This window comes from Dipodomys spectabilis, unplaced genomic scaffold, assembly GCF_019054845.1.
Source record: "Dipodomys spectabilis isolate Male_0828 unplaced genomic scaffold, ASM1905484v1 ptg000174l, whole genome shotgun sequence".
Lineage (NCBI taxonomy): Eukaryota > Metazoa > Chordata > Mammalia > Rodentia > Heteromyidae > Dipodomys > Dipodomys spectabilis.
The window spans coordinates 773,181-796,791 of NW_024870851.1; the positions used below are offsets into that span (position 1 = coordinate 773,181).

Consider the following 23,611-nt stretch of genomic DNA (forward strand, 5'->3'; position numbering starts at 1 on the left):
AATTTTCTTTAAATACACTTGTTACTGATAAGGATCACTATAGCAGGTTTACTCTCAAAACTTCACAGACTAAAAGAGATTTTCTTGAATTAAGTAGTTTTGCATATATTTGCCATATACAATTGAAACTGCTTACCTACTACAAGTAAGGGCATTTCAGTTTGTTTTCCTACTCTAATTCATTCCATCCTTATTTATTTACTAAACACCTAGTTTTTACTAAACACACCATTTACTAAACAAATTAGTTAAATGGCTTGCTAGAATTAGGGGTAGCCTTGGCAAAAAGAGATTAATCAGTTTAATGATGCTTAAAAACATGACCTTGGGAGGTGGAGGGGGGAGTGCAGTTGTACAGATGGAAGGGCTGGGATGGTAAGGGAAAAACAAAGGAGGAGGCAACGATGCTTGATAAGAAATGTACTCATTACCTTGCTCATGTAATTGTAACCCCTCTGTATGGTATTTTCACAATAAAAACTTATTTTAAAAAAACATGACCTTAACAAGACATAATTATGTTACTTTAGTAAATTTAAGACCAAAAAAATAGATTAGCAACTATATCCAATGAGGATTTTTTTTATTTATTTTATTTTTTTATTGTGAAAATACCATACAGAGAGGTTACAATTACATGAACAAGATAATGAGTACATTTCTTATCAAGCATTGTTGCCTCTTCCTTTGTTTCTCCCTTTTTTTTTTTTTTTTTAATTTTGGTTAGTCATGGGGCTTGAACTCTGGGCTTGGGCGCTGGTCCCTGTGCTCTTAAGCTCAAGGAGAGTGCTCTACCGCTTGAGCCACAGTGCCACTTCTGGTTTTCTGGTGGTTTACTGGAGATAAGAGTCTCACAGACTTTCCTGCCCCGGCTGGCTTTGAATCGCAATCCTCAGATCTCAGCCTCCTAAGTAGCTAGGATTACAGGCATGAGCCACCAGTGCCCCATTCCCCTTATTTTTAAGTCCTGATACTGAAGATCTATATTTATTGACATAAAAGATGTCCAGAATGTATCACTCAATGGAATATAAAATTAGATTGTGGAGTAGTAGGCACAATACAATCCCACATTTAAGGAAAATATTAGTTACTAAGAGACATCTACAAGAATTTCTCCAAATTGTTAAGAACGGCACTTTTTTGTTTCTTTGTTTTGTTGGTTGTGGGATTTGAACTCAGGGCCTGAACACTGTCCCTTAGCTCTTTTGCTCAAAGCTAGTGCTCTACCATTCTGAGCCACTTCTGGTTTTCTGGCGGTTAAATGGAAATAAGAGTCTTATGGACTTTTCTATTCAGGCTGGCTTGGAATTATGATCCTCAGATCTCAGCCTCCTTCCTGAGTAGCTAGGATTACAGGAATGAACCACCAGCACCTAGCTGAGTGGCAGGCACTTTTTAAACAGTGGAATATCAGACAGTTTTTACTTCTTTTTGTAGTATATAATTTGTCTCACAGTAAGTATGTGTAACTATTAATAAAAAAATAAAACTACTTCGGGAAAGACAAAATAATAGCAAATGTTGGTTGTTTTTAATAAGTTATACAGTTTATAGCATATAAAAATATCATTTTTTAACATAGTGAAAGTCAATTTCAACCTCAACTAACCTGGTCCAGGGTCTTGTTGCCCCATCCAATAGCTTTCATCTTACGTTTGACTTCCCACTGTTTCTGGTAGGCCAAAATATGATTCAGCGGCCATGGGTAAGGAGACCCATACCTAGAATGAGTAATCTAAAACAAAAGGTTCCATAAAAAGCATGGTTCTTCCTAGAAACAATGTTTCAACAAACAGAATTCTAAAAGAAATATATTTGCAAAGAAAATGTATTCAGCCATCTGAAAACATGCACTGCATCCAATGTAAAAAAATTAAAATTTTAAACCATTCCCTTTAAAAATATATAAACTTTTATGTACTTTACAACCAGTTACATCAAACAATGACACATAGCTTCCCTAAAATGTACGTGCAAGCAAAATTAAAGTAAGTGAAAAACTATATCACTAATGGTATAAACCACAATGTTTCATTTATGAGCAGGGACTTGAGATTCTGAGCAAAAGTGTTTTCTCATTAAATTTTAATTAAGATAAATGCTGCAGAACTACTCACCTCCTCTACTGTAGCTTCATCACACCACTGAAGATACAACTGGAGACAAAAGAACAGTCACTAAAACTTTAGAATACCAAAGGAAAAAAGGATAAACTTATTTCTTGCCACAGTAATTTCTTATAAACCAATTTTGTAGGTCACAGATGGGAAGAGTGTTTCTTGTTTCTTGTTAGAAAATGTTGCTGTACAGAATTATAAAATTTAATGGTAATACTTTATAAAAATATTTCTTATCACATAACATATCTCTACTATGAAATTATTGTTCAGGTATTATTTATGTACACTGTGAAAGGCCAAAGTAAAACAATAAACTGGTGAGAATCACCCCTTCTTATAAACAGAAACTAAAATCATCAAGTAACTTATTCAAAGATAATTATCAAATCACTTGGACAACCATCCCAAGTTCTAGAATCTATTATTTTCCCATTTTTCAATAACTTTAAAATAACCCATAAGAAAGTTCTATGCTATGGGAGAACACAGATTATAAAAGATTTTATTCCACTCTATTATTTTATGTTGTACCTCTGCAGTCAAAAGCATATTGTTGACTAATTCCATATAAGCTTTCATTTCTGCTTTTTGGACATCATCCAATCCATCACTAAGACAATGACCCTAAAGACAATTTAAAAAAATATTTAAAGAGCCTTATTTTAAACATACAACAATTTTCAGTTATCTTACTAACATGTAATGTAACACACAAGTGTCCAATGGATTAATTTCCAAAGTGACTCAAGGACAAAATTATCTTATATAAGAGTATATTTAATATTCTATTGCTATAAAATCCTAAGTAGTACTTATTTGTTATTACATCAATGTATTTTCCATCACCAAGTATTTCACAAAGAAAACAGAGCAGTCAGTAAAACTTGTATTTTTAAGAAAAGAACATTTATAATTAAAAGAAATGCCAGGAGATGACACATTTTGTTAATAAAGAAATTGAAAATGTTTTTAAAAGATGTCAGTAAAGATACAGGGGGGAAAAGGAACAAATGTCCAAATTCTCATACCCAATTAAATAAGGGTGGAGACATAAACCAGTATATCCATTAAGTCAATCTGTAAGAGTTTTAAAAGGTATGCCCTATGACATCCCAAAACAATCCTAGGAACTTATCCTAATGAGACACACAGTGTATAAAAGTTTATATACAAGAAAATGTATTTAAGCACTTACAATAGCAAATACATTGGCCACAATCAAAATGTCTATTAACAAAAACTTGAGTAAATAAAACTACCTAATACAACAGAATGCCACACAATTTTAAAAGATAATGTAAATTTATATATTTAGAAAGTTATTAATATGGCAGGATTTATAAGCATTGATCATTTTAAGGAATTACAAAATAATACATAATATTATTGTCTTTATTTATATATGCAAAAAAATGAAAGTCTGGAGAGTATTCCCCAATATCAATGAGGGATGCTTCAGTAGACTCACCAGAACAGGTAAATTATTATTGTCAACTGCCAAACATATCCTGTACCTCCCTTCTGAAAGGTCAATCAAATATTTTATAAGAACCTAAAAACCTTCATTTATAAACAAAAGTTAGAAATTTATCTACCATTTTATAAAGTATCAAACTACTTCTTTGTCAACAATTTATATTATGAAAAAACTCCCAATTTATACTTTGGAAACATTTTACAGTAATATGCATCAACATTTTATAAAACTAGGTTAAAATCAACAAAAACTGTAAGACATGCTAAAGAATGATGAATGACTTAAAATAATTGTAATCAAATTCATCTAATATCCTTTTTTATTACCTTGGCTTTAACAAATTGGACTATTGGACCAAGTTCTGATACTACCTGATTTCCCACATGAATAAAAGGTACTTTACCTGTTAGGGAGAAAAATAAATGTGTAAAAATACTTAGTAAAGTTTGTGCTAATAAAAGAAATTAATTAGAAACCCAGGCATGTTTTCCCAATAGACTTTATAAAACTGTAAATTAAAACAATTACACTCATGCAATTTTTGAACACTAATTGTTAATCAATTTTAAAACAAGAGAACTGTGGTACAGTTTGGTAGGTGAGGTAGAGCCATGACATAATTTGCGCATTTGGGAGGCTGAGGCTGGACAATTTTGAGTGTCTAGTGAGTTCTATTTAGGCTGGTCAGAGCTACATAGCAAGACTCTATTTCAGTGAAAGGAAAAGGAAAAGGAAGTGTTCTCCCTTGAATATAGTAACAGATCACAGTATTCTCATTTCAGGGCTGACAGTAAACAAATCCCTATGGAGCAATGAGCACTAATTATCCAAATTATATAAACTAAGTAATGACAGTAGCTCATCAGCACTAGTAAGTTTCAGAGAAATTTCTTTTTCTTCAGAGTACAGTCCAATGAAATCAATCTATATTGAAAACTACCTCTAAGAAACCTTTTTATACTTTTCATTTCAGATCTCTGATATCCATTTAAGATCAACAATTCAAGTACGAAATAGATCATTAATAAATGACTTTGGCTCAATATATGAGGAATTAAAACTATTGTTTTAATAATTATAACAATAATTTATTTACTTATTTACATATCTATTTATTTATTTTTGGTTGTAGGCTTGAACTCAGGGCCTGGGCACTGTTCCTGAGCTTTTTTGCTCAAGGCTAGCACTCTACCACTTCAAGCCACAGCACCACTTCCTGTTTTCTGATGGTTATTTGGAGATAAAAGTCTCACATCCTGCCCAGGCTGGCTTGAAACTGCAATCCTCAGATCTTAGTCTCTTGAGTGGCTAAGATCACAGACATGATCCACAGGCACCAGACCAATAATCTTTGAAGGTATGTTAATTTGTAAGTTAAAATACAAAAGATGCACCAATAGGAAAGGGAAGGACTGACAATGAGGGTGAATGAAAAGGAGTATGATCTATGTAGTTTATTTCCATGTATGAAGATAGAACAATGAAACCTGTTGAAATTGTTTTGCCAATGGAGACTAGGGAAAGGGACTAGGGAAAGGGAGTGAGATTAATAGGGACACATTGTATGTGTAGAAATGTCACAATGAAATATCCCTTGTACAACTAATGTATGTTAATAAAATGAACAAAAAGTATATTCCTAATACATGGAGGAAAAACCAAATAGTATGCTTATAAAAACTGGCATCTTTTAAAAAATATTACATTTTTAAAGTAGCATCTCATTTTAATAAATACTAATGCTGAATATAAGGTAAGGAGGGGGGAAAGTCCCTAAATAGCAAGCAGGTCTACTCCAAATGTTAAACAATGAAACCTACTGTCAGACTAGTTCAAATAGAGTTCACACTAACAGTAGGCTTCTTCCTGCTCCTTTTCAATAGATTCACTTCTCTCTAGCTCAGTCAGCCTAGGGGTAATGGATGAGGTGCTGTAGCAACAAAAGCTTCATCTGTGCCGATAGGATAACATGAATTACAGAGGAAGGGCAGGCCTTTTGGAATACAACACTCAATGTATTCAGAATACATTCCTTCCCTTCTGCTGTTTTCTAAATCTTGCAAAAAGAAAAGAATTTCTAAACAAGGTAACCATTAGGCTATCTTGTTTTGTGGGTTTTTTAACTTAGATAAAATCTTTGTAACCATCATATTATACAACACAAGTCATATGAGATTAAACAACAACAACAACTAATGCCTAGACTGAAATGCATTTTGGAGTAAAACATTTTTAGAGAAAAGCATAGTTCTCCTTTTCAATAACTAGTTTCAGGTTCTTAGGAAAAAATATTTCATTTTATTTCTTAAAAATATATCAAGCATTGGCTGGAGGCACAGCTCAAGTAGTAGAATGAGGCAGGCCTGATTTCAAATCCTAGCATCACCAAGACAAAGTTAAGATAAGTAGATTAGATAGATAGATATTGAGCCTTGTAGACTCTAAAATACGGAAACTATGGGTAAGTCAATTAAGCACTCATAAAATCTTGTAAATATAAAAGTCAATGCAGCAAATAAGAAGTGAACCATTTTTCCTTTACTTAAGATGGTACTATTATTACATTCTTATTATTCAGGTATCAGGCAAAAGCACAGTGAGAGTTATTCCCTGACGCCAATTCAGTCATCAAAGACGTTAGGCAAAAATCACATTTTAAAATTTTATTTAAGAAAACAACATGTAGCCAAGCAAGTTTGTAGATTCTGAAAATGTTAGAAACCTCAAATATTATCTAATCTGACGACCTCACAATACAGATGAAGTTACTGATGCTTAAGGAAGAAAAATAAAATATCCCAAAAGGAAATGCTACAAAGACATGGCAAATTTACCTAATGCTTGGCCAGGTAGTCTTCTATTCCATGCTCTCTGTTTTAAGTCTATCAAAAATAGATTGATAAATATCTCCCTGAAAAACTATATAACACTAAGTTATAGTAAATGTTATACTCAACCACTTAAATCTACTAGCGCATGACATACACAAAGATGTTATCAGTAGTAAAAAATAGTAAAAAGGGTGAAACTTTAACAAAAAGCATTTTAAATATAAGAAAAGTTAGATATTAAAATCTTTCAATAATGATTTTAACTAAAATCTAATGAAAACAGTTATTCCATAATCTCTTTTCTCCTCTATGAGAAAAGAAATGTAGAGAAATGTGTTTGATAATAAATGAATTCATTACTATTAAAATTTGTTTTCTGAAAAGTCCTATGTAAATAGGACTGGGGAAACCTGAGATTATATATATACTTAACACTTACTATTTGAAATAAATCCTATAATATTCCAGTAACCATCTCTAAGTACAGCTGAACTGAAAGACACACTGCCTTCAAAATTAAGTATACAAGCTATTTAATAATAGGTAAGGGAGGAAGGAAAACAAGAGTACAGACGAGTGGGTTAATCTGATTAAAATATAGTATATGCATGTGTGAAACAGCACAGTGAAACCTCTGTAAAATTAATATATACTAGAAAAGTTAATAACAAGAATTAAAACAGGTTCTGTTAGGGACGAGGTACCACCAGATGTGAGCAGGGAAATACACAATAAAATTACTTTAAAAACATGTATGAAAATATAACAATGAAACCTATTGAGATTGTTTTAAGGGAGGTGGAAAGGGGGAGAAAAAAATAATAAAGAAGTTAATTTGATTGCCATATATTGTATGCATGTATGGAAATATTTTTGACATCTCAAAAACTTTATATAACTTCATAACATAATGGGAAAATAAAAGTGTTTTTAACATGTAGGTAACAACCTAAAATAGTTCTATAATTTTATCCAGAATATTAACAGAGAAAAAAGAACACTTACCAGATGGAGACATATATTCTGCATTTGCCCTACAAACCACTTTTATAGGCAAATTACACATCTGCAAAAAGGTCTGGAAATAAAGAGAAGTACAATAAGCTTAGTGAATATTTTTGCCTATTTGAAGAGAACTCTGTATTCATCTTCCCTGAACTTAAACGGTCCATACAATAACACTCTATTGGAAAACAATGAACCAATTTTAAAACTCTGTTTTCCAAACAAAAATGTCATTTTTCTTCTTTTAAAAAATCAATATGACCTACTATTAGTAACTACATGAAACTTAAGAGCATTTATATATACTTATGAAAATAAATTATTCACATTTATTTTATTAGTTTATGTAAGTAAGCAATACTACAGAATGCTTTTTCTTTAACAGATGACTAACACATTTTATAAGACACTGATAAAATCTTAATTTTATATGATACTAATTCTATTACTCTCTTCAGGATCTTATAGTAAAACTCAAAATGTTATTTCTGCTGCTTCAATGTCCTCTAAATCATATTCAAAAACTTTAACACATAATTTCTATGCTCATTCACTTTTAAAGATTTAAATCTTTTTTTTTTCACTTAGTTTATAGGAACAAAAATTTCAGAAGTAACTTAAATGTCTAACAAGGGAACAAAGGAGTAAATTACAGTAGATTCTACAGAATTCTACAGAAATTTAAAGTTTACGCTTTTTTTTCAGGACTGGAGTTTGAACTCAGGACTGCTATCTTACTAGGCTGCCAGGACACCGTTCAGCAATGCTTCCAGACTCATTTTTCCCTGGATTTTAGGACAGAATTTCACTTCATGCCTGGTATACACATGAATTGCCTACTTTAAGTTGCCCCTCATTACTGAGATTACTGGTGCACATCACTATATCCAACTTCCTTTCATGAAGATGGAGTCTCTTGGTCTTTTCTGCCCAGATGGAGATTGGCACTGTGATCCTCTCGATCTCGGCCTCCCACATAGTTTATGATGACAGGCATGCAACACTGTACCCGGTTTTGGATTGACAAGGAGTCTCTGGAATTTTTCTGCCTGAGCTGACCTCCAGCCATGATACTCTACATTTCAGCCTCCCAAGTAGCTAAAATTATAGATATAAGCCATAGATGCCCAGCATTTTTGAAAGATAGGTGACAGGAAGTGGCACTGTGGCTCAAGCAGTAGAGCGCTCGCCTTGAGCTGAAGAGCTGAGGGACAGTGCTCAGGCCCAGAGTTCAAGCCCCACGATCAACAAAAAAAAAAAAAGATAGGTGACAATCTACTTTTCAGTACAATCAGGTGGAGTTATCTTCAAATGGCAGATGTTATGTTTTCTTCCTAAGAGAAAGCTTCTATTCATTTCACAATTAAATTTGAAACATTTTATGTGAAAATTCACTAAAGACTTTTCCCAAGCATGCAATGCCATTTCAGGCACAAAATGAAAATGGTTATGAATTTTAATTCACATCCTGCTTCACCAGAACACAAAAGAAATGTGTGATGACAACGGAAGAATTATTATTCACCATACTGAATATTTTAAAATTAAAAACCATGAACGAACCTATCCTAGAAAATAATTCATTTTTTACATCTAACAGCTGCAGACCCTATAATTGAAATAATGTATCGAAGGTTACAAATAAAAAGTGTTAGATATCATTCTTGAAGTGACATATTAAGTTCCTAATCCAGTTACAGTAATAGCCATATTTGTAGTTTAACATAAATTAAGACCTTAATTATATTTGTGACTATTTTAAACAAAATAACAAATTCCTTTGTACCTGAGAGTGTAATTTATAGCAAAGCCAGGTTCATTTTCCAAACCAATCTATTTCACACTGCAGAGGTACAGTGGTATAATGGTATAATATAATTCTGGATGTAGAATGTTTTTACTAAAAGCACAGAAGAGGTTTGAAGATAAATGAAGATGCTATTCATTCAAGGGTAATTTCATTTTAAAACTATATGAAGGATGTTTCACTTACACAGGATAGTGTATGGTCTCAAATTTAAGCATATTTTCAGGTCAGATATGATGCTGCTAGATCGATTATGTTGCTAGTGTATATCTAATAATGAAAAATTCTACCCCTTTTCTATTTAAAAAATAGGCTGCTTTTTTTTCATCTTACCACTATGTCTTTATCTCTTTAACAGCAACAAAATTTAAAATCCTGCTTGCTATTTCCTTCTTATACAAAATATATATATGCAACTTATATTCTAATCCATAATATCTCAGAACTAAAGAAGTATGAACTTCGACAAAGTTAGACAATATTTATATTAGCAAATTATTGCCATGTATAACTATTTCACATTTCAGTAACTACTAAAAATGACAAATCAGCCACCTAGTTCTACTATGACTATATGTCACTTCATTTCTACAAATTCTACATGAATTTATTTTATTATTAATTTTAATATTAATATTAGTTCCTCAAACACATTTAAACTCAGTTGCTTTTTAAACATAATATTTTTAAACTTACATATATTTTGTACTTAACGGTTTCTATAAAGCATGCCAGCTATTAGAAGCATAAACCTACCATCATGCTCTAGTATTTCAGGTACAAAAAAATAATGTACTATAAAATAAGGCCTCTATCTTTACAGTTCATGAAATATTAGGAAGTTTTAAAAATATTTTCCATAAAACATTATTCTATTGAAATATATCCAGATTCCATCTTACCAGCTTTAAGTTAGCATTATGCAATTAATTTAACTTGCATTGTGCAAAGTACACAACCGAAAACTAAAAACTATTCCCTCTGAAATTCTTCAGATAAGCTGTCTCTTGTGGCCACCTCAATGATACAAGTTGATAGCTACTATATATTTATACTGACAGTTGTTTCTCCAATTCAACAACACATGCAGCCCCAAAGGAAAGAGAAATGTTCTCCTTCTACTCATCCTCAAACATGATTATTAGAATATTATCATTTAACCACTAATTAATATGTCCACCTAAAAAAGCAACATTTGTTCAACTGAAAAAAGCAAGAATCAGATAAGTATTTATCAAGCAAATAAATGGTGCCTATAAAAATGTGTGTCTTGTTAATGATGTGATATATTCAACAGAAAGAAAACATTTTTTCTTTCATTTTCAGATAAAGTACTGACGAAAGAGAAAAAATTAAGTGGAACACTGAATTTGAACTCAAATGTTATTTTTATTTGAAGTGAAAAGATTACTTTTGCATGCAGCATTCTAATAGTGATTATCACTTTTAAACACTCTAAAAAACATTCATATTTTTATACTATCTATACTATGTCATACAAAAAGATAAACTGCTGTGTATGGTAGCATAAGTCTATAGCCTCAACCAACACTCAGGAGGTTGAAGCAGGAGAATCATAAGATTGAAGCCAGCCTAGGCTACACAGTAAGTTCCAGGCTAAGGTGAGCTACACACTGAGACCTGTCTCAAAAAAAATAAAAAAGAAAGAAAACCCAGGTTTTTTTTTTTTTAAGCTGGCTTCATATAAAGTCTAAACCCTACTAAAAATATTTTATTTATATGACATTCACAAAATAGGTATATAAATCTTTGAAGTCAAAACAGGTACTAATTCTTCATTTAGCATCATCTTGCATTTCTATAGCTTTTACTTTTTTTTTTTAAAGAATTTCTCATTTATTACCAAGTTAGCTTCAAAATAAGACTTTATCTCATTTCAAAGTTCCAAGTACTAAGATTTATTTTTCATACCCTAGTATAAACTACTGTATGATACACCCTGCTAGAAAAGGTCACAAATACATGTTATCAAACATTTACTTGTTGAGTTTAAGTTCAAAGATCTTTAACACTAAACTAGAATAATATATAGCTAACAGTTTTTACATGTGGACAATCAACTCAAACTCCCTAGGTATGTGTATTCTGACACTGCCACGTACTTTTTACGTAACTTTGGAACAACTGATTAGTCCCTCTACCACATAAGGAAAAAAGATTATTAGTGGTACTTGTCTCACAAGGTTGCCCCACGGTATCTATGATATCTACCTCATATAGCACTAAGCTTATACAGTGGTTGTAAGAATTAGAGGTCATATGAATTAGGTATTCGGCACAATAGTAAATACATGTTGTATTCTATAAATATTGCTGCTTTCTGTTTACCATCACAATTTGTAGGCTCTATGCCTTTGAATACAGCATCCTTTGAGCTTTAGTTTCCACATATTTAAAAGGAAAGTTAACAACAGTAGTGTGCATTATGGTTATGATCAAGACTGAATGAATGCATATTTTACCAAAAAAAAATAAGTTCTCAGTAGTTTGCCATAAAAGAAAAGCATTTAAAGTTTAAAACAAGTGTTTTCAGTATTATTAAAGTAACATTTTGTTTGAATTTAATAATTCAATATTAACTTCGTTTTTGCTTTTTTAAAATTGGTAGAACACCAGCCTACCAAGCACAGGTCCTGAATTCAAACCCTAATACCTAAGACAATAAATAAAACTGGTTTATTAACTTCATAATATATGAGCACTTCTCTATGAAATAAGCAAAACTTCCCTGCTAACAAAAATTTACAGACTGTCAAAAAACTGCATTCAGTTAGAAGCTATAAATAGGAAAATCAGAAGAAACAAAGACCATCAAAAGATTCACAACAGTCCTCACAATCATGTAAGTTTAAGAAGTAGAGGTCTCTTTATTAACTTTCGGGAATACATCAGGATTCAGGGTGTACAATGAAATTCATCAGGATGGTCAAGGTGAATGAGGTTAGAGCTAACTGCCCACAACTATGATCAACTGTCTCAGCTTTCTGTGAGCTGTCTCAACCCTTCTTGTTCTCTCATCCTTGTCTGAGGCTTTCCAAGCCTATATATGCATCAAATCCCAACAACATTGTGGGATGAGCTGCCTAAAACAGAATCAAAACTATAAAATGCTTCACAAATTTGTGTTACCCTCTCATAGGAGTCATGCTAATCTTCTCTGTACTATTCTAATTTTAGTATATGTGCTATCAGAGCCAAGATGATAACACTTTTTCTTAGGTATGATTATGAAAGAACACTTAAAAATATTAATGCTCAAATACAAGAATGTTCCTAAAAAGATCTTACATATATGTAACTCAATAATGTCAAAAAATTAGACATTACTAGGCCTGCAATTTACTAATCCCCTTTTTGAAATTATGTCCATTTCTGTCAAAGAAACAAGAGAACTAATGACCAACATTTATTTTCTACTTAATATATATGAGGTATTTTTAAATACTTTTAAATGTTTTAACACATTCAATCCTCATAACCCAAGAGGATATCTATTATTACACCTTTACTTATAGATGAGGACACTTGAAACAAAGAAGTCTATTTAAGGCCAAAGCCGATTTCAACTGTAGAATCTGCTGTTTAAAAAAAAAAAAAAAAAGTCCAGATTGTCAGTTGCTCAAGCCTGTAATCCTAGCTACTCAAGAGGATAAATCCTAGAGATTGTGTTTTGAAGCTAGTCAAGGAAGAAAAATCTGGAGACTCTTATCTCTAATTAATAATCAAAAATGTTGAGCTGGAGACATGACTAAAGTGACAAAGTACCAGCCATAAACAAGAAAGCTGAGAACACAATGCCTTGAGTTCAAGTCCAGATACCAGAAGGGGAAAAAAAAGACAGCATATTCTAAATACAGAATATACTTCTTGAAGAAAATAATTGTTATACATTATGTACTTCTTGAAGAAAATTTTAATCTTTTTTTGCAAAAAGCTTGTAGATTTCATATGTATTTGTTAATACTATACTTCTAATCCTGCACTATCTAACACAAGAGCCACAAGCAAATTTTAGCTATTGAGTACTTAACAATGTGGCAAAGTGGCGCTATGGCTCAAACTAGTACACTAGCCTTCAGCAAAAATAGCTCAGGAACAGCACCCAGGCCAAGTTCAAGCTCCATGACCAACCTAAATAAACAAATAAATAAAATGGGGCTAGCACAAATTGAAATATGCTATTAGTATACCAACAGATTCTGAACTTAACATTATAAAATGTAAAATAATAAATTTTTATCGATCACATAAAATGATAATATTGTGATGCATTGGGTTAACTAAAATAATTATAAAACTCATTTCACCTTTTTATTTAGTCTTTTAATGGGACTACTAGAAAATTTTTATTAAATATGTAGCTAACATTAAATTACCTATTGAACAACTGGTTTAGGTTTACTGGGTAAGAGAAGACAGTAATATAATTATCATAAATATGTTTTAATAGTCAATATAACCTTAACTCCTTCATAGCAGCATTACAGAATCGAAAATTCTCTATTTTTGTACACATGCATGCAGTATAACACACAAACATAAAACACACAGTTCATGGAAACCAAATGAATATGCCATACTAATATTTTACTATATTCCACTTACAAGGTTGCATTTTTTACCAGGAAAAATTTTCAGTTAAAACCAATATTTGGAGATAAAGTAAATTTAACTAGGCACTGCAAAGGGGGGAAAATGTTCTCTTTCAACACTGAAACTTTTTTTTAATCTAACTTAGTTACTTCATGAGTATAATAAATACCAAGTCTATATGGTAAGTAAAACTTACATTTCTTGATGCTTAACAGACAATTAAACTATCTGATAGTTGCTATCCTCTAGAAAATATCTACTTCATGAATACCTGTCATACTGCTTTGACCAATTTTATGCAACGAACATGAAGCCTTTAACCAATTCTTCTAAACAGATGCTGGCCCGCTATATAGAAGAATATTACTCTATAAAGTTTACATCAGATATGTGGAAAAGTCACATTTATAGTCATGGCTACTATCAGCTGTCACACCAAAGAATATTGAAGAAAAACCAAGCCTTTTAATATATGCTAGTTAATTTATCATCTAAGTGACATATGTAGGATAAAAAATTGAAATAGTTAAGCAAAATTCTATTATTTTAAAATATCTTTTTCCAAGATACTACGTTGAAATCGAACTTTACAACTTCAGGTGGGGGGGAGGGAGGAGTTGGGAGGTGGGGAGAGAAGGGTTGGTAGGGGAAAAACAAAGGAAAAAGTAACGATGCTTGATAAGAAATGTACTCATTACCTTACGCATGTAACTGTAACCCCTCTGTACAGTATTTTTACAATAAAAAAATATTAAAACAAAAAAAACCTAACCCTCATTTAAGTACAATCTTGGCAAATTTGTACTATGCCTTTTATTAACATATCCTTAATGTTTTTTCTAGTTCACTTGTTTGTTTCTTCAACATTTTTACCTTGTCCTAAAACATACCCATGCAAACACTACCTTTTTTTGTTCATAAATACATTCAACTCAAGCCGGAAGTGGCGCTGTGGCTCAAGTGGTAGAGCGCTAGCCTTGAGTTGAAGAGCTGAGGGACAGCGCCCAGGCCCAGAGTTCAGGCCCCACGACCGGACCCAAATAAATAAATAAATAAATAAAAATAAAATAAAATAAAAAAATACATACATTAAACTATACACAGAAGTTAAAAAAATAAATAAGTACATAAATAAAATATCCTTTTCCCTGGTTTTATTTTTAGTTGCAACTTGAGAAACTGTGGTGAGAAAGAAAATTAATAAGATGGTCTTTGTCTTCCCTTGCCCAAAATTCTTAAAAATGTAAAATTTTTTAATTTTTAATATACTAATACCTTGCTTTGTAATGGAAACTTCTTAAAATACCTATTCCAGGTTTTAACCTTGCCACTATTCGCATATCAGGCTGGATAACTCAATGTTCTAGAAAACTGTTCTCTGCATTATGGGAATTTAGCAGCATCCTAGGTGTCTACCCAACAGATGGAATTCTCCCAGGAATTCTGACAACCAAAGCATCAAAACATGGTCACATCTTCAGGAAACAAAATTCCCTCCATCTGAGAACCAAGAATATATTTCTACCCAAAGTACTTTCCTATTGTGTGAAAATTACTTCATTACTTTCTAAACTGCTATTATTTAGTTCATATCAGAAAGGAGGTCTACAGGCCCACTGAATCCATATGCAGAACACCCTGCATTTTTTTTCCTGTGTATGCAATGAAATATTTTCTAGGAAAATGTTCTAGACTTTTGTCAAATCCTAAGAAGTTATTCCCAAAATGGCAATTTAAGAAGAATTGAAAATTAAGAACTAATGTTTCAAGTAAAGTATTAGTAACGCCCTAAAGCTGTCTTTTCAAAGATACAAGATTGACAAATATTATAAGCTTAATATTATAACAGAGTCTAAAGAGGAAATATGCAGCTTTGTAACTATCCAACTTGAACAGCGAATATAAAAAATTTAAGTAAACTGGGCAGCAGGTGCTCACACCTGTAATTCTAGCTACTCAGGAGGCTAAGACCTGAGGATCATGGTTCAAAACCAGCCCGGGCAAGAAAGTCCTTCAGATATTTATTTCCAATTTACTACCAAAAAGCTAGAAGTGGATCTCTCTCAAGTGGTAAAGTGCTAGCCTTAAGGAAAAAAAGGTCAGGGACAGTGCCAAAGCCCTGAGTTCAAGCCCCAGGACAGGCACCAAATTAAATAAATAAATAAATAAATAAATAAATTTTCCTTATATACATCTTATTATAGTGATGTAAACTCAAGAAAAGAAAATATTGTTTTAAAACACAGCAAGTAATTTCTCTGTTCTGTAGTTGATCAGGCAAGATTACTTTCCAAAACCAAACATTTGCCAAGTGCATTCTATGTGTTAGGCAACTACATTGTTAATGTTTGAAAGCTTAAATTACATTCCTTTCACCAAATATAGGGGGAGATTAATAAAGGCAGTATAAAGGCATTATCTATTGCATAAAATTCAAAATTTCTGCTCACAAAAGTTAACATAATATGAAAACATAATTAAAATACTGCCAGAAACATAATTTATATTCTGGATAAAAGATATAAAACAAAAATACACTTAGAACTCAAAAAACTTAAATCCCCCAACAACAAATCCTCAAAGAAACCACCGCCCCATTAATAAGTGGGCTAAAGACTTAAAGAGAGACTTCTCTGAAGAGGAAATAAGAATGGCCAATAGACGTGAAGAAATGCTCAACTTCTCTAGCCATAAAAGAAATGCAAATCAAAACAACATTGAGATTCCACCTCACTTGATTATAGAATGGCTATAATCAAGAAATCTAATAACAACAGATGATGGAGTAGATATGGCCAAAGGGAACCCTATTGCATTGTTAGTGTGAGTATAAACTTGTTCAAACACTTTGGAAAGGAGGTTCCTCAAAAGACTCCACATAGAGCTCCCCTATGACCCAGCAATCCCACTTTTGGGCATTTACCTTAGGCATTTACCCAAATGATCACAAACAAGGTCATACTAAAGCTACCAGCACAACCATGTTTATTACAGCATTATTCACCATAGGTAAGATATAGAACCAACCCAGATGCCCTTCAGTAGATGACTGGATCAAGAAAATGTAGAATACGTGTGTGTGTGTGTGTGTGTGTGTGTGTGTGTGTGTGTGTGTGTGTGCATACACATACATACATACATACACACATACACACATACATACAGTGGAATTCTATGCCTCCATCAGAAAGAATGACACCGCCCCATTTGTTAGGAAATGGAAAGAGTTGGAAAAAATTATATTAAGTGAAGTAAGCCAGGCCCAAAGAAACATAGGTCCCATGGTTTCCCTTATCTGAAATAACCAGTATACGTCTAGGACAAGCAGAAAAAGTCAAGAGTTATGTACATTATAACCATATAAGCTGATGCTAAGTGAAATGAACCCCAAGATAGGAACACAAGAGATTTCATCTTTTTTGCTGTTGCTTTTAATGTACTTATAATGTACTATGTGATTTTTTTTTTGTTTCTATTGTATGTTCTTCCCTCATGGTATAAACTCTGTTGTTACTTTATTTGATTCCGATGTCCTGCATCTTGTATATACATTTTTCTAATTTGGGGAGAGGAAGGGAAATAACAAAATGCTGAAATAAGGATACAGGCTGAGCCACTATAACAATGAGATGTACAAGACACTATATTGAAAACGAACTGGGGGGGGGTGGGGGGGGGGGGAAGGGGGAAGGAATGGTAGGGGAAAAACAAAGGAGGGGGTAAACAATGCTCAAAAGGAAATGTAATCATTACCTTACTCATGTAACTGTAACCCCTCTGTACAATATCTTTACAATAATATATATGATATAAAATGAAGCTAAAAGATATTTAAAGATACTTATAGTCAAACTAATAAATCATTATCCAAACTCATTTCTTTCATACTAATAAATTGTTAGCCAAGCACATTTCTCTTTTCTTTTTCACCCTGCCTTAAAACAAAGATAGACTGAATGCTGTACTATCACTGAAAGTATCAGACAGTTAGAAACACAAGATTAAATTTAAAAAATGTAAGAGATAATTTAAAATTAAGCACGTAATAGTATGCCTACAACACAACAGAAACTTGGTAATTTCCTTCCTTCCCTTTCTTTTTGTCCTCACGGAGCTCTCAGTCTCACCTCCAATAGATGTCACGTTTTAGAGTTCTCTTTGAATTATCTTTTAGGTGCTTAACAATAAAATCTTTGTGAATTAAACCACATAAACTAATAGCAGCTAAATATATAAAATGTTTGTAGAACTAGAGTCCTATAATACACATTAACATTTACTTTATAAAATAAGTAAGCAATCCCTCAAGTATCCTACAATGCCTTGGTGAAGTTTATAGAGCCAATAATCTCTGTTGGCTTATACAACTATACATACAACTTGAAGAGCTATTTCATTCAGTAAGTCGTTTGGGGATAATAAACACACATGTAAAATTACTACATATAAAGAGTAACTAGAAAAGAACATGGCTACTTCAAATGGGATTATCAAATGGGATTATCAAATGGGATTAAGACTAAAAGATACAAAAAAGCAGAATGACTGCTAAAAAATATTCAATAAATAAGTTTTTACAAATAAACTAAAAAATACTGAAACTATTACCCCAAATATCCAAAATGCAAACAACAGCTAAGACATAGAATGTGCCTAGCACTTACAAATGTTTTTTTAAAGAATAAGATTTTTATACAAAGACAATAACTGAATAATGTTCATATTAAAATTATAGTTCACAGAGAAGTAATGTTATACTGAAAATACTAAGTAACCCAGAAAAATGCTACCATATAGTATCTGACTTTCTGCAAGGGAAAAAAATGCATCTCAAAATGATATAGCCTAGAGGATAAAAAGTGTTACATAACTTACATATTTACCTGCACAGCAAGAGAAGCTGCATTATCAGAAAGCAAAATTTGTTCCCCTGTAAAAATTCAATGAAAGATCTGAGTAAAAGTGCAACAGCTAAACAAGCAAAATATTGTTTTATTTTAAACGTTATTCCCACTTTTAGAAGAAATGGCATACCATACTCTAATCTGCAGTTCTATATTGACATGGCATAATAATTTTGATAAAGCTATCGTGGAAATAATAATGAAAATAGGGTATTTTATCTATTTGACCACTTCATTTTATCAGAAATCTATAATTAAATTTTCTCATTTAAAAGCAAATTCAATTTTAAATTTTCAAGAAACATTCCCCTTTTCATTAAAATTAACATAGTATCTGCTCAAATCTCTCTAAAAGTAAAAGCATTCACAATCATATAAAACCAGCTTCCAGTTAATATTGCACAGTGTGTCTAGATCTGTCACACAAAAGAAAGATGACAAGTTTGCTGCAATAAAAATTCCATGCTTAGAAGACTAGGGCTGCTGCCTATTAGTCTTCATTACTTTGCAGTCTTCTGACAACTGTAGCAGGCTGCTGAGCCCCAAATGGGGTCCATAATGTGATCTGATGATATATGAAGAGCTGCTAAAGGGAGCCTGAACTATCCTAGCCTATACATTTTAACAGTTCCTTTTTACTGAGAGCCCACTTTACCACAGGACTTCAAAAATCTGCTGTCTCAGCTATTGGTGCAGTAAATCTGCCAACTGCTCCTGCAACCACATCATTTTACACTGCCTACAGCAGCCAATATAATGAGTCAATAATAAACTAAGGACCTTATACGCCATGAATAGTTGGTTTACCCTGGCAGATATAAGTTTAAGCAAAACCTCCTAGACAAATTATACAAGGGAAACCCTTTTTTATGTTTTGAGTTCTCTTTGCAGTAAATTGTATTAGCTACTGTTTCTCCATTTGTGATAATAAATGTATTTTGATACAAAGTCATTTTTAATTATGAACAAGAACATACCTTTCAGTTGCTGATATAATGTAGCATTTTCTGGCCAAGGTTCTGTAGCTGCAGAAACAAGGTAATGACATTTAGGCACATATCAATAATCAACTAATTAATAAACAGTAATGATACATTAGCCTAGAGCACTAATAGCAACCTCTGTTAAGTTAAACTGTTTAAATGTATATTTCATTTATTGTTACGTGATAATTTTTTTTGGTCAGTTGTGAGGTCTGAACTCTGGTCCTGGACACTGTCCCTCAGCTCTTCAGCTAAAGGCTAGTGCTCTACCACTTGAGCCACAGTGCCACTTCTGGCTGTTTATGCTTATGTGGTATTGAGGAATCAAAACCAGGGCAAGCACTCTACCACTGAGCCACCTTCCCAGCCACCGTGATAACTTTTTTTATGCAGAGGAGGGAGACTTCTTGCCCAATCAAAAATGAAAATTAAAAAAAAATAAATTCATTTAGCTTCCCTTAAAAACACCAATACACATCAACACCCCATGCTGTTCATACATACAAAAGGATACTGATATTTGGCTCACTATTCCAAAAATAGTTAAAAAAATTATAGTACTTTAAACATATAGTAAAGAAAATTTTCAAATACTAAATAAAAGAATCAAAATGCATTTATATTAGGCTATTTTCCTTTCAAGCTCATATTATTTAAAAATACAGGTGAATCCTCATGTTTTAGAACACTTAATCGCTTTGATTGTATTCCTACATATACACTTTTAAAAAGACAAGCATTAAGCACTTACAATGTAAAATAAAGCCAGTAATGCTAAATTTCAGATCTGAAGTAAAGCTTGACCTTGACCCTTAAACTCTCATCTAAAGAAGATTTCAGCTACAAAGAAAATATTAGCAATCTACCAATGTTTAAGAAAAGCATTAGATTTGCATTATCTAATCAAATGGTCTTACAAGCAATGATGCCACTGAGAGAATATACAGACTATAAGGATGTCATTCATGGAATTCTTTGCAAAAGCCATAAAATCTCAGAATCATCGATTCTAATACAGCAACTACATTTGCTCTCAACAAGAAAGCAAATTAAATGTCATGTGATAATAATTTAGTGTTTTTATTATTGTTTTATCTTAATCCAGTCTCTAACACAGCAACAAATCCATTTTAATATAAAATTATGGCTAATTTTTTAAACTTTTTTATTATTATCTTTAAGTAGTGGTACAAAGAAGTTCCCAGTCTACAAAACAGTATATGAATACAAGGTGTCTGACAACATTGTCACCCATTCTTCCAAACCCATCCCTTCTTCCACTTTTTTTTAAATTGAGATAGGTGATTATATAAATCTATTTTAATATAAAATTATGGCTAATTTTTAAAATGTATACATGTGAAACATTTTGTTCTTATGACTGATTATTTAAGAAGTAGAGAAGAAACTTATTTTGCTTTCTTTATGCTTTACAATGAATGAAAATACAGTATAGTGTTACTAAAAATTGGTAGTGTTTTTTGCAGCTTAATTTGGACTATAGAAAATGAAGCTCATATTGAATGATAATATCAGGAGATCATCGAGCAAATAATGGACCATACATATTTCTGTATACTGATCCCACAATATTTATATACCAAGGCTACTGGATTTCAACACACATACCAAAAAGGCAGTGATACCAAATATTTAATTTTACTGCAAGTATTTTAACAAAGTAAAATTTCAATATGAGCCCAATTAACCTATACAACATAGTTTTTAAAATAAAAGTGAAGGAAACAAAAACAAGCTGACATCAGCAAATTACTCAAAAGTACCCTTTGAGGATGAAATTGTATGGTCAGTATACCTACCACTATTTACATCTCTACTAGAAACAATACAATGAAGTTCTTTCACTATAAAACTCTAAATCAAAGATTCAATTATATATAACATTAACTTGATTAAAGCAATAAAACCTACAAATGCAATTTACAAAAACTTCAAATAATTACAACCAATTTTCTTGAAGGAATAGATGTATCCTATTTATATTATGAAAGCCAAATTATACTACATCTTACCTACAGTTGGTATTTATTAAATGAGAAAAGAAAGAAAAGGGATATCTGATTATACACCTACCATATTTCATTCCATAAACATTCTGGCTAATCAAAGTTTTACTAAACATATATCTGTATTAAGATGATAATTAACATTCTAGTAACTTTTATTTTTCTTAGCTAACTTTTGTGTATACAAATAGAAAAATATATGCTGAATATAATTTAAGTGTATATATTAGAAGCTATTCAATGTAGTAAGATGAAATTTTCATATGACCAGTAAGTCATGTATTCAGTTAATTTCATTAAATGTTAACTCACAGGGCTAGAGGTATAGTTTGGTGGTTAGAGCACCTGCCTTGCAGTGCAGTCTGGGCAGTGGTAAGTAGGAGAAAATGAGGGAGGGGATAACAGTGTTTAAAAAGAAATGTACTCATTACCTTACTTGTGTAACTGTAATCCCCCAGTTCATCACCTTTACAATAAATTTCAAAAAATTAAGTGCATTTATTACCTCCACTATAAAATTCTCCAGATCTAATTCACAAAACATACTTAAACATAATAGAGTTTTTACAACATACAACATCTGGCTGCTGTTTCCAAATATCAAAAGCTCTGTTATTAAGAACCTACAATTTGGATGAAAAGGATGCTTGTTTAATACAAGATATAAATTATGTTTCAACTCACTGGCCATTCTTTACTTCTTCTAAGAAGTCTCTCTAAGTCCTCAGCCTATTAATTAATTGGGCTGATGTTTCTTTGAGGGTTTATTTTTCTGGCCATCAAAGAAATGTAAATTAAAACAACACTGAGATTACACCTCATCCCAATTAGAATGGCCATTATCAAGAAAACTAACAATAACATGCTGACAGGGATGTGCCTAAAGGGGAACTCTATTACACTGTTGGTGAGAATGTAAACTTGTTCAGACACTCTGGAAAGCAGTATGAAGATTCCTCAAAAGACTAAACATAGAGCTTCCCTATGACAAAGCAATTCCATTCCTGGGCATTTATCCAATTGACCACAAACCAGGCCACACTACAGCCACCAGAACAACCATGTTCCCTGCATTGTTGTTTACCAACAACAATGGGAGAACCCCATCCCTCCTACCTACTCTCCATGAAGGATAGCAAGTAGCCTTACCAGATAGCACCTGCCAGAAACCAGTAATCACCTGTATCTGTAATCACCTGTCAATCATGTGACTGTGTGTCAGCAAAAGGACCCCAGTCTCTGAGGTCATTTCTGCATCTACTGTGGCCACACCTCCTCCTCACCTTTCCCTATATAATCTCTCTCTAGTTCTCTCGGTGCACACCTACCTCTGGTGCAGGCCAGCAGTGTGATTCTCCTAATAAACTCTCTTCTGCCTGAATTGCATGTTGGTGTCCTTTCAGCAACCCTTAAAGCCAAGATATGGAATCAACCCAGATCTAGTATACAAATATATATATAATATAGAATTCTACTCATCCATCAGAAAGAATGATATTGTACCATTCATAAGGAAATGGAAAAACTTTGAAAAAATTAAATAAAGTAAAATAAGCCAGACCCAAAGAAACATACATGGTTTCCCTCATTTATATTAGCTAGAATGTGGCTATAAATCTACAAGTAAACAAACTGATTTAAAAAAAAAAACTGGGATATGATAGATTACACAGATCTCTAGGCATTCACACACAGTGATACCAAAGGATTCCAGTCTTTTTTTTGTTTTTTTTTTTTTTTTGGGGGGGGGGGTCCGGTCGTGGGGCCTGAACTCTGAGCCTGGGCGCTGTCCCTCAGCTCTTTAGCTCAAGGCTAGCGCTCTACCACATGAGCCACAGCG

General features: G+C 32.4%; 1 protein-coding gene and 1 non-coding gene across 3 annotated transcripts in view; both read right to left on the bottom strand.

The window, feature by feature from the left end:
- The window catches only part of Mtx2 (metaxin 2), a 50,339-nt gene that overhangs the window by 11,090 nt on the left and 15,638 nt on the right, over positions 1–23,611 (bottom strand). The window contains exons 2-8 of one of the 2 annotated variants that reach the window (XM_042694178.1): positions 19,739–19,786; positions 18,741–18,787; positions 7,437–7,509; positions 3,927–4,003; positions 2,655–2,747; positions 2,121–2,159; positions 1,613–1,738 (exon numbers count right to left, since the gene is read on the bottom strand). In XM_042694178.1, the coding sequence (XP_042550112.1) occupies positions 1,613–1,738; positions 2,121–2,159; positions 2,655–2,747; positions 3,927–4,003; positions 7,437–7,509; positions 18,741–18,787; positions 19,739–19,786 (503 nt within the window). Of the gene's footprint in view, positions 1–1,612; positions 1,739–2,120; positions 2,160–2,654; positions 2,748–3,926; positions 4,004–7,436; positions 7,510–18,732; positions 18,788–19,738; positions 19,787–23,611 lie in introns of those variants that run through there. The other variant, XM_042694179.1, reaches the window with a different exon arrangement.
- LOC122120146 lies at positions 12,361–12,471 on the bottom strand. Its single transcript, XR_006149668.1, has one exon. It is a non-coding gene; the product is annotated as a U6 spliceosomal RNA (small nuclear RNA).